This window comes from Marmota monax, unplaced genomic scaffold (genome assembly GCF_021218885.2).
Source record: "Marmota monax isolate L192 unplaced genomic scaffold, Marmota_monax_Labrador192_F-V1.1 WCK01_AAM20220418_F8-fsc00083, whole genome shotgun sequence".
NCBI lineage: Eukaryota > Metazoa > Chordata > Mammalia > Rodentia > Sciuridae > Marmota > Marmota monax.
Window position 1 is genome coordinate 186,229 of NW_026692848.1, and position 12,803 is coordinate 199,031.

The 12,803-nt window shown below is 44.6% G+C and overlaps 1 protein-coding gene across 8 annotated transcripts in view; it reads right to left on the reverse strand.

Annotated features, from left to right (window-relative positions):
- Nucleotides 1-12,803, reverse strand: part of Fam120b (family with sequence similarity 120 member B) — a 66,239-nt gene that overhangs the window by 33,847 nt on the left and 19,589 nt on the right. For all 8 annotated transcript variants that reach the window (XM_046449405.2, XM_046449407.2, XM_046449406.2 and 5 more), the window contains exons 2-3: nucleotides 11,176-12,645; nucleotides 9,072-9,252 (exon numbers count right to left, since the gene is read on the reverse strand). In XM_046449405.2, the coding sequence (XP_046305361.1) occupies nucleotides 9,072-9,252; nucleotides 11,176-12,645 (1,651 nt within the window). The remainder of the gene's footprint in view (nucleotides 1-9,071; nucleotides 9,253-11,175; nucleotides 12,646-12,803) is intronic.

Below are 12,803 nucleotides of genomic sequence, written 5' to 3' on the forward strand. Positions count from 1 at the left end.
AGTTATCAGCTACAAGCACAATTGAACTAGGACTTGAAAACCCAGGCTTCTAGGGGCCAGTGGGACTAACCAGACCCCGATAGAGAGACAGAGACCTCTGTCTCTATTGTTCCCCTTGCACTAGACTCCTCTGGCATGGATCGAGTTCCAATGACCTGGACTTAAAACACATCACAGGTGAATGCCTGGGACCCTTGTGTGTAGCCTCGCTTAGGACTCAGAATTAGGATGTGTATCTGAAGTGTAATGAGCGTTAATAAGACAGATTTGGTTGAATCTAACTGCACCTCAGACTGAGTCTGTAGAAACCACTTGTGACACATTGCAGCCATTGTTCCTGTCTCCTGAGCCTCTCACCGGAGCTCCTTTTGTTCAGGTCTCTGAGTCCCCCACACCCCTCTGGGGTCACTGCTTCCTGCTGACCTGGGAAGCCAACGCCTTGCTCACTGCCCTCACATCCTTTGTTCAGGTTTGCCCCACCCTGCTCTACTGAGATGTCGCTACCCAGCAGACACTGTGTGTTTATTCCACTCTCCCTGCAACTGGCCCCTGCCTATCAACACCCCATCCCTCCTAGGCTCCTCCCAACTCCATCTCCTCCTTTGCAAAGCTGCTGTCTTCTTGCCCATCCCTAAAGCTAGTGTCACAGGTTCAGTCCTGCCCTGGTGCACAACTAGGCCTCTGGGACTGCCTCTAGCATGCCTCCTCGAGCTCCAGCACGAGCTGGCCCTCACTGGCCAACAGCAGAAACGCATTCTGAATGGAGTCCTTACAACTGCACAACAGGTAAATCACACAACAGGAACAAAAGGCCAGAGCAGGGTCTGAGCAGAAGGCTTGGGCAAGCCAGGTGCATCTCTCCAGGACATGACCGTCTCTCCACACATCATTTCCTACCCACTTCCAGTACCCAGGCATGCCCATCACATCTAGGCTGTGCCCTGCCTGGGAAGAGAACTGCCCCTGAGATTGCCCCCTACCCCCTGTCCTCCACACTGGCACTGAGGAGTGCAGGCTTGGTCCTTGGCCCTCATCTGCAGTCTTAGCCTCAGCCAAGCCAATCTCCAATGCAAATGGAGGGTTTTTTTTTTGTCTTTTGCTTTTTTAAAATGAAAATTTAACCAGGCTGCTGCCTAATTAAGATCTCCCCCAGTGGCTATACTCCTGAATACAAGTGCCCGCTGTTTGCCTCTGCCCCAGAACTCTTCTGGGTCGCCTACCTGGCTGCAGGTCCTCAGGGCCTCCCACTCCCTGTTCCTCCTTTGCTGGCTACAGTGTTCCTTTGCTCTGGAACTGTCCCTTGCCACCTCCCTTGTTCTCCACTTGGTTACGTCCTCTCTCCTTGCGTCTCAGTGTGGCCTGTGGCCTTGAGTCCACACAGCAATGCCTATCTTCTCTCCAATGCAGAGCTTTGGCCAGGTGCTGCTGATGCCCACTTATTAACCACAGGGTACAACCCCAGCTTTAAGCTTGCCATAGCAAACTCTGTTCTTAGCAGAAGGCCAGACCAGACGCTCATGAACTGAACTGAATGAACACTTCAACTCATCCTGAATTTCACACACACACACCCTGAAAAGTATTCTTACAGCTGTTAAAAACAAAACAACAAAAACACCCACTCTGTGTGGTCCAACTGAGGTGATTTTCGCTGCACTGGAAGTTCCTGGGTGGATAACATGCTAAACCACAACTGGCTTTCCTCCCTCACTGGAGACAGCACTGCCAAGAGTATCCTTGGGAAATTGCTGAATACAGACAGCTATGTACTACGCAGACTCTGCACAGGAAAACTCCTGGCTGCCACCCATAGAACCAGCTGGCTAGAGGACAGAAGCTAATTAAACTGCTGGCTTGATTTTTTATTGCCCAGATAACATTTCATCTGAAACTGGTAAACCCCAGGGAAGGGCATAGGAGAAGAACTGGTAATAAATAGACAGGTGTTAAAGTTGCACTGTCCCTTGGAGTACAGGTGCAGGGACATTTAAATCAGAGCCAGGAAGCCAGACAGTGTGCCAGACTCTGCATTAGCAGAAGTCACATCTGACTCTGCTGGCAGGCTCTGTGCAGCTCTGCTTCCCCCTGGCCGAGAGGAGGAAATACAGCACTCAGGGCTAGCCCTGTCAGCATCCATGAAGAATAAGCTTGTGTTGTCAACATCCAGTTTGACCTTTCAGATGCAGCACTTTCAATCCCTAGTCCAGATCGGCACTGTCACACACACAGTCACACCTAAAAAACTCTGCTAGACACTATACACACACACACACACACACACACGAGCTCTTAAGTACCAGCTCCCGCCATCACCGGCAAGATCAAGGAGTGGGGTGGGCTACGTTGGGCAGGGGGAAAGAGAAGGAGCAGCAATGTCAGCCCTTCATTATCGGGATGTTCCAATTTGGTAATAATCTCCCAACTTTTCAAAAGCTGTATCTTTCCTTTTGGTTCTGATATTTTTATATTGCTGCCTTAGTCTATGTATGTGTATGGCCTCAGTTCATACGTTTGTGTATGGCCTCAGTTCATATGCTAGTTTTTACACACATCCGAAAAGTTACCTATTGAGTGGCTATTTAGGATGGGCTGGACTCAGAAGGCCAATGGCTGTCCTCTGACAATATACCAACCATCCTGAAGTTTCCCTGGTTCCTGGGATGTCTATTGGAAGGAAATGAGGCAAAAGGGACAATGGGTCCAAGGCTGCCAGCACGCCTGGGCTCCCCCAACACCGTCAACCAAGGATAGCTACAGGAACAGAGCAGACAGACCCCACCTCTTACATGGAGTCTCTTTTACACCCTTACGTTTAATGGAAGCTTTCACTGAATGATTCAAGCTATGATATATCCATTAGAGGAGACTTAAAAAGAGATACAAAGGCAAGAATGGGTCTGAAGGCAGGGACTTTAGGGCTCCCACCCTGTTGACCACATGCCATCTAGGACATTCAAACACCACATGCTCATCTACACAAAGCACACATGTGGCAATACCAACACACACTCCCTTGAGGCTCCCTGTGAGACATCAGGTGAGCTGACATGCCCGAGATCAGGGTCCAGAATGTATCCTTGGGGGGAGCTTGTAGGACCAGCACGCCAGCCCACGGCCTGAGACTTGAGATTGCCAACTCAGGCCACGTGAGGCTGGGCTGGGCTCTAGGCTGGGTCTGCACCATGAGAACGAGTGGTTCCTCCATTTATTCAGGCTGGCCTGGAGACTGCTACCAACCTGAGAAGGCTGCAGAACATGTCTCCCACCTGAGTGTTAAATCCAATCACAAGTTACCTTCTCTGCATTGCTAACTGTAGACACCCTTGAAAATCTAATATTTTAACTAAACATTCAAAACCCTTAAACTCAAGACCTGATGCACACCAAGAAACCCACCAGGGGCAGCAAAAAAACATCATGCCAACATTTCAGCCCAGCAAGAAGGACAGACAACCAGGCACAGGAATGAAAGCACAACTGTGAAAAGCCTAAGCATGACAGCCATCATTCGCTATAAGAGCGATGGACTTTAGACTGACAATAAGGGGAGACATGGGGGAGTCAGTTTTAAGGACTTGAGGGATAAACAGAATTGATCAGACCTATGCCTAGGGTTAGCATGGTTTAAGCCAGAGAAAGATTCTGTGCTGTCAACCTGGGCAGTTCCTCAGGAACTGCCAGAGACAGCTTGGGTATAAATGTGAGGACTCTGCCATGTGGAGTTTGGCAGACAGCTGGAGCCCAGAGGGAGGGAAGGGGGCTCGATCCCAAAGCCAAAGATGCCAGCGTGATTCCCATCCCCAGGCTAAAGAGAGTGGAGGAATTCAGGAGGAGAGGAGAAGCAGTGAATTTCATGTAGGTCAGGGCAAGTGGTCTTGGGAGCTCAGGTGACTGCCCAGGAAGGCCCTGCCTAAAGAGCAGGGTGGTACCAGCTCCAAGGCATAAACTTTCAAGGACTAGAAAATTAACTGCTAAAATAATAGACCTCAACAGCCATCCTAGCACCTAAACGTTCCAGCAAGCCAACCAAAGATGCCTGATGAGAGAGTAAGCACAATATGAGAAGTCAAGACAGACTTGAGGAAGCCGCGAAGGGAGCCACGCCACAAGCAAATCTTGATGAAAGGAGGCTCAATTTCTTTCAAAAACAGACAGGAAATAAAAGCCCACAGATCCAAGGAGCTCAAGAAACTCACAGGGGAACAGAAACTCGAACAATGCAAAGCTCTTCCTCATAAAACTGCAGAAAAACCAGAGCAGCTCAAGAAAAGATAGAGAACATACAGAAAAAGCAATGTGAAGGACCTGTGATGTCACAGGAGAAACACACCAGGACCTTTCAACATGCTGAATGCAAAAACAACATGCCTGAAGTTCCATATTCAGCAAACCAAACCTTGAAAATAATAAATTTTCAGGAAAAATGCTCAGGATATCTAAGGCTGCACCATCAACAATGTTGGACAAGTTCTTCAGATGAAGGAAGGCAGCACTGACTGGACCCTGCAGCTGTGCAGAGGGATGAAGAACTGGCAACAGCACAGAAACACTTTCTGTGACTTTAAAACACAGCTGTTCTGATATCTTTAAAACACAGCTGTTCGGAACAGGGGTTGGAAAGCTACATTCATGGCCAAACCTGGCCTGCTTATTTTCACACAGCCTGAAAGCTAACAACGCATTTCATATTTTAAAGTGGTTGGAGTTGGGTGTGGTGGCACACACCTGTAATCCCAGCAACTTGGGAGGCTGAGGCTGAGCAACTTAGTAAGACCCTGTCTCAAAAAATAAAAACGGTTGGGGATGTGACTCAGAGATTAAGTGTCCTTGGGTTCAATGGCACCAATAAATAAATAAGAAAGAAAATGGTTGGGAAAAAAGGAGGGCATTTAATGACTCAGGAATGATGTAAAATCCAAGGTGTGTCACAGAGAGAGGTTTGCTGGTGTGCAGTCACACACATACATCCCCATCACCGGAGGCCTCTCACACTGCAGCAGCAGACCTAGGCCGCAGAGACAGATGGTGGTCCTCAGAGCCTAAGATGCTTTTCTGCCCTTCACAGAAAAAGCTAGCTTGGCTTAAACTAACAGTCACAATCATGTATTGTGGGGTCCAACCCTGTTTGCAATCTCCAGAGGTTATATACCACAGACCACTGTATTCTCGAGCAGAAACAGGAGATGGAGAGCAGCGCAGCAGCCACAGGGGAAGGATGCTAAGGGCCTGCCAGTGCTCTGTGCCTTGCTTATGGATGGGCTCACAGGAATCCTAGCATGGGAGACAGCTATATGGGACTGCATATGTGCATGTTGCACAGTTACAAAGAAGCTTGTGGTGCAGGCAGTATGACTGCAGCAGGGTCAACTTCCTGGTTTTGATGTATATTAGGGTCAAAAAAATATGCCACCTGGGTCAGGGTTGTGCTCAGTGGTAGATCGCTTGCCAAGCATGCATAGGGCACTGGGTTCGATCCTGGCACCATTTAAAATAAACAAAATAAAGGTATTGTGTCCATCTACAACTAAAAAAAAAAAGGACACCACCTTTAGAGGAAGCCAGCCGGGAGATGGTGCACGAAAATCTCAGTGCTATCTCTGCAACTTCCTGTGAATCTATAATTATTCCAAATTTGTTCTTAAAAACATACAGAAGACATGAAATAATAATAAAAATATTGAGAGGAATAAAAGGTCTTTATGCAGAAGGTAAAGGTGGAAAGGTACTATGTGAAACTAAAGTGTAATGTTAAAGATACACATGATAAACCCTAAAGCAACCACTAAAAAAAACAAAAAAGGCAAATACTCCATATGAGAGCATGAAAAAAAAAAATACTAAAGATTATCCAATGAATCCTAAAGTCAAAAAAGGAGAAAGTACAGAACAAAGAACAAAGTTGAAGGCAACTCCAGAACGTCAGCGATCACACTAATGCAAACAGACTGACCGTTTCACTCACAGAGATTGTTAGACTTGACATGCTATGTACAAAAAGTGCACTTCAGATAACAAGAAACACCTTACAAGGAAAAGGACAGAAAAAAGACACTATACACACAGTGACACAAGTTGAGTGTACACAGTGACCCGACAAAGCCAACTGCGGAAAAGAGTATTCCAGATTAAAAAATAAAATAAGATCTAATTTTCAACTTTTTACAAGGGTCAATTCATTAAGAAACAATGAACTGGTGCAATGTATGTGCACCACACAACTGAGTTTTAAAATACTTAATGCAAAAGCTGACAGAACTATAGGAAAAAAGATGAATCCATGGTAATAGCTGGAAATATCAGCCCTTTTCTCTCAGCAACTGAGAATGAGCAGACAGGAAATCAGTACATCACTGACATTCACAGAACATTTCAATCTGTAACTAGAACACACAGCACCTTTAGGTACACATGGAACAATAACTTAAGTCAGGCAAAAAACAGAGCACACTCCACTGTTAATCACCATAGATAAATCCAAAGCATTTTATTTTTATATTCTTTTTTTTTTTTTTTTTTTTTGGTACCAGGGATTGAACTCGGGGCACTCGACCACTGAGCCATATCCCCAGCCCTATATTGGATTTTATTTAGAGACAGGATCTCACTGAGTTGCTTAGCACCTCACTTTTGCTGCGGCTGGCTTTGAACTGTGATCCTCCTGACTCATCCTCCCAAGCCACTGGGATTACAGGCATGTGCCACTGCGCCCAGTTTTATTTTCGTATTCTAAGAAACTAAACTTCATGTGCAAATCCATAAAGTTGAGGGGGAAAGAAAGGAAGTAAAGATAAAATGTGAAGACAAGTTCTATTTGAGTATTTTTTCTTATTTATGTGGTTATCTAATAACATTATCTGTAGGGTTCTAAGTAAGTTAAATTAAGAAAGAAAATCTAGGTAGTAAATATCACTTACCAAAATAGTCTAAACATAATACCTAGTAAATATTATACTATAATGTAAATTTTTTTTTCTTGAGAAGATATCACCTTTTAATCACTAGAGTATAGAATTATTAAAGTTAAGAAAGAATATGGGGGGCTGGGGATGTGGCTCAAGCGGTAGCGCGCTCGCCTGGCATGCGCGCGGCCCGGGTTCCATCCTCAGCACCATATACAAACAGAGATGTTGTGTCTGCCGAAAACTGAAACATAAATATTAAAAAATTCTCTCTCTAAAAAAAAAATAAAAAGAAAGAAAGAATATGGGGGCTGGGGTTGTGGCTCGGTGGTAGAGCGCTTGCCTATCATGTGTGAGGCACTGGGTTCGATTCTTAGCACCATATATAAATAAATAAAATAAAGATCCATCAACAACTAAAAAAAAAAAGAAAGAAAGAAAGAATATGGGCAGAAAGCCACATTGGTGGCGCAGGAGACCGAGGCAGGAGGATTGTGGGTTCAAAGTCAGCCTCAGCAAAAGTGAGGCAGTAAGCAACTCAATAAGACCCTGTCTCTAAATAAAATACAAAATAGGGCTGGTGATGTGGCTCAGTGGTTGAGTGCCCAGGTTAAATCTCTGGTACCCCGCCACCAAAAAAAAAAAAAAAAAAAATTTCAAGTTCAAACATTTGGCATTTGGTCCTAGAAAATTTATTTCTGTGCTTTAGCACCTTCCTTGTGTCTGCACAGCACATGGGAGAAGGCAGTGCATGCTGTGTGGCACTAGGAGTCTACTCAACCAGGAACTCCAAGACCCTACTGTCTCCTCCCAAAAGAATGACAGGGAGATGTAGCTCAATGGTAGAGGGCTGTATGCCCTGCACAAGAGCCTGGGTTCACTCCCTAGTACTAAACAACAAAACAGAAACCAAAACCAAAAGGAAGACAGCTTTTTCATCTGGAAATTGCATCAGTACCTTTAGATTATGCAAACATCTACCTTCTGGAATAACAGACTGATCTTAAAAATATTGATATGTCTGGAAATATGGTGCTCAGTCAAGCAAATGGGCCCCAAGCATCCTCTTATTTGCTAGTTTCAGACCATGTTCTTAACCAAAGTTCTGTCCAATCAGAGTACCTGTCCAATCATAAAGTACCTGCCTAAGGTCTCCTTCTAAGAGAAGCAAGGCTTCACACTGTTGAGAGCCACACTCGAAGGGGCCCCAGCAAACTTCCAGCTGCCAGCAAACTTCCAGCTGCCGGCTGATGATTGGCTCACAGCGGCCCCAGCAACATCTAGCTGATTGGCTCCTCTGCAGTGATGCTCATTGGGCTGTTTCCCTGCCCTTTCAGACCACGGAGCTGATCATTGGGGGACTTTTTTGGCTCCACCCACGTGACCCAGCCAATCGGCCTCAAGAGCAGGAGGATTGTGGGAGGTGGAGAGAAGCTTGTGTGGGAGAGAGAGGCTTGTGGAAAGCCGGTGGTGGCAGTTGAGGCTCTGAGGGTTTTTCCTGAGAGGCTGTTTTGTTTGGCGTGTGTGGTTCTAAAAATAAAGTTAGTTTCTTTTGACAAGTGGCTCCTGATTGTGCCCAGCCAGACTGCGGCATCACACAAAGAACTAAACAATTATGCACCCCTGGTTTCTAATATGCGGAGCTCTTCTTCACTCCTGACTCCCTCAAACTACTCCTAATAGTGAGTTATGGGACCTGATTACCTTAACACCTGGTATACAAGTCCTTTTTACCATTCTGGACATGCATGGTCCTCTACTATCAATGGCTAAGCATTCAATGGAAATAAGAGATAGAAGAAAATATAAACTTAATTACAAAATTCTAAAGGAAAAAAAATGACTAGATATTGTATGATTATTTTATAAAAAATTAGTTTGAGCAGCATCTAAGTAGACACTGTCTTCTAATAATAAGTAACTGTAGTCCTCAGGCAGGAAAGAGTGTTCATTTAAAAAAAAAAAAAAAAAAACACAAGTCCTTTTAAGGAATAAACAACGCATTCTTCATTAATGAGTGCTGATCCACTGCTTGCTAATTAAAATAGACATCTCCTGGCACTGTTCCTTAATTATTTACAGATGTTATTCTCAATCAATGTTTTACTGAGAAACAAAACCTACTTAACTGTCAGACGGAACTATAACTGAGAAAGACCATCCAGCTCTTACCTCTGCAGCTGCCCAGGAGCAGAGTATAAACACGCTGTCGGACAGGACGGTAAACGAAGGCCTGGCTGGGCAAGGCCTGGTCAAGCTCATCTTCCAAGGTGTTGCTGCACTCGATCTCTCCACTGCTGACAATGCTGTATACCAGGTAGCTTTCTGCCTGGATGTGATGCATCCTGGCAACCTGTTCAAAATTCAGATACAATGGATTTCTCCTTAAAAACAGTGAGTGGCCTTCAAAAGAAAGTCAATAACTTTCATTTCATGCCGGTTTTGAGAAGGCACTAAGAAATGAGTGCCACTCAAAATCATGATATCAAGTAGCATTTGTTTTCTTTCCTTTGAACTTCCAAGTTTAAAACTCTGTTTATATTCCTTTTCCTTTACCTTTCTCACTCCATCCACCAGTCTTACTAGTATTACCTCTTCAGTGATCATTGCTTTTTCCACTTGACACCTCCCAGGAGCCGGGTGCTCGCTACTTTTCACCAGGGTCACGGCTTCATGCCTGTCAACACTTCCACTTGGAGGCCCAACTCCACCTTCCTCAGTTTCTAGTCCCATCCTTTTCCATGCAGAAAGCACTTACAAATGCTTCCCAGTAAAAGTTGTCATTTTCTTTTCTTAAATCCTCATCCTTTTCCACTATAACTCTCTTCAAGAATGAGTATAACATAAGCGCTTCTGAGAAGTGACCTCCAACTTGTGAGAGAAGAGAACATGAACAGTGTCAAGGAGGAGATGGGCAGTGGGAGCTTTCCAGGAGGAGGAGGACATGTGTGAGACAGTGATACTACAGAGCTGGAGGAAAAGAGGAAAGTCGGTGGTGGCCAGGTGCCGGTGAACTGCGGCCACATTCAAGCCATTAGAGTTTGTCCTAAGAGTTACAAAGTACAAATAAAGGGCTTTATTTCTATACACAGCATGACAAATAGACTGGAAGGGGCAAAGCTGCTCCAGAAAATGTCCTTAAAGGTCATGACAGTCATCCTGACAAGAAGTAGCTGGAACTGAGGTGGCAGAAATGAACACTGCACAAATTCACAACTCATTTCCTAGGTAAGAGTCAAAAGTCATGAAGACTGACTATGAAAAGTGAGAGAATTCCCAGTCCAAAGCTGTGTAACTAATGAAGATGGCAAAACTCAGATGCTATGAGCAACTAAAGGTTTTGGGTAAGCACAGTTTGTTTCTGAACTTGTTGAGATGCCTCTGTACTTTCAAGTGGACAAATACCTGTGAAACCGGGGTTAGGGGTGGGAATATAGGTTAGGGGTAGAGCAAACGACTAGCATGTGCAAGGCCCTGGATTCCGTCCCCATCACTGGAGACTGGAGAAAGGTAATGCTTATCTCACAGGGCTGTTGAGGGTTAAATGAGAAAAGATAAGCATTGTGCCAAGCAAAGAACTTTACACAAACGGTACTTATTAGTGGCCCTCCATCAAAACTCTTCAAAGGTTCTATACCATGTTCAGATTTAGTGCAAACTCCTAGTGTGGCATTTAATAACCTTCACAGTCTGGCTGTACACCACCTTCCCCAGTCCTTCCATCCTTCACACCCATACTGTAGTAACAGATTCCAAACACCACATGCTTTAGGGCTCTTACAACCCCAAGTTTTGTCTATTCAAAGCAAATGCTGGCCTCAAGGAGATCTGGATCTGGTTTCACCTCTTTGGGGTACTTCTCCCTTTATCTTTTTTTTTTTAAAGAGAGAGAGAGAGAGAATTTTTTAATATTTATTTTTTAGTTTTCGGCGGACACAACATCTTTCTTTGTATGTGGTGCTGAGGATCGAACCTGGGCTGCATGCATGCCAGGCAAGCGCGCTACCGCTTGAGCCACATCCCCAGCCCATCTCCCTTTATCTTAACCCACAAGAGTCTCTCTCCTTAGAATTCCCACAGTTCTTGCCTGTCATATTCATGTGACAATATCAAGTATACATAAAATCTGCCTTCCTATCTAAACTCAAAGGTTCCCAATCTGTGCCTCCCCAAGTCCTTAACCACTGCACCAATCACTAAATATTTACTAACAAATCCATCGGTAAAGATATTTCCAATCATAACATCTTTGACTGGAGTGGGCACATTCACCTACCTTTAGGATTTCAGGATCTGAAACCAAGGTTACTTGTTGTTTTATTTCAGAATCCATATCCATGGGTTTATCTTCTTTAATTTTAGGATGGGCATACATGGGTACTTCTAGATTAAAGTCAGAGTCTGTTTCTACAGGTAACTGTTGCTTGATTTCAGGGCGTGCACATGTGGGAACTTCTTGTTTGGATTCAGGCTCTTTACTCATGGGAACTTCTTGTTTGGATTCAGGCTCTGCACACATGGGAACTTCTTGTTTGGGTTCAGGCTCTACACACATGGGAACTTCTTGTTTGGATTCAGGAACTGTACATATGGGAACTTCTTGCTTGGATTCAGGAACTGTACTGATGGGAACTTCTTGCTTGGATTCAGGATCTGTACTGATGGGAACTTCTTGCTTGGATTCAGGCTCTGTACATATGGGAACTCCTTGCTTGGATTCAGGGTCTGAACTCATGGAAATTACTTGCTTGTCCAACATTATTAAACCTTTGGGTTTTTGGAAGAACCATGGTGAGCTCTGTCCTGGCAAGAGATATGATGCCACTCCTTTATAAAAAAGAGCCCTGTTTGGTCCCAAAGGCAACATCTCTTCTAATTTTTTCTCTCCTTGATGCAAATGAAGAACTTTGGATATATGATCTGACACAGCTAAGATAATGTTACCTTTTTTATCAAAGTTCTCTTTTACAGAAGTGTAGGAAGATAAGCACTTGAAACGAAAGCTTTCAAACATGCCCTCTGGGATTATGTCATTGCCAAGTAGGCAGGCTAGCAGGGGAAGGTCTGCCACACAGAGGCCCAGACTCTCGCAGAGCTTCTCTCGACAGAGCATGATGGTCTCGAGGCTCTCCAAGCAGAGCTCGCTAATTGAAAAGTAGGGGCACGTGTCATAAATTAAGTAATCAGTGTCTTCCCCAAGAATCCCAAGACAATTGTACTGGAGACCATAGGAAGCCACCTCATAGTCTGCCTCCTTCAATGAACACAAAGTTTCCTGACCCAGAGTCTTCAGAGCGAACCGTGTAAATATAGCCAACCCCGAGGGGATGAAGAACATGTTTCTGCCGGGTTGCTCCCTGTGTGACCTGATGTAATGGAAAATCCTAGAGATCTCCCTGTTGTTCTTAAGTCTTCGTTTCACCCACTCATTTCTCTTACCCTGTTCCACCATACCATCAAAGAAGAATACCAACTTGATGCCAACAGATGCAAAGGAGTCAACAAAATCTCGCAAAGCAGAAAAGTATTCTCGCCATTGGCCACCACAGACCCAAGACTCTGGAGTATACCAGTATCGGAGACAACACATGGCATCCACCACAACAGTAGGAGTACATCCAGGGTACTTGCTTCGGTGATGTTCTGCCAGCTCTCTGAAATTGACTACTGTACATATATGTGGGCAGGTACTTCCCACAAACCCCTGCAGACCTCTCACACCCATAACTGGACTCTGGAAAAGGATCTGCAAAGAAAAAGAAATCCATAATTAGCAACTATGGCATTTTCACTAGACATTTGGCACTTTTCAAAGCAAACACAAGGCAATATTTAATATTCCAAAAGACTCGTGTCACCAAACATGACATGCTGGCTAGGAGCCTAAAGAGTGTTCAATTAAAA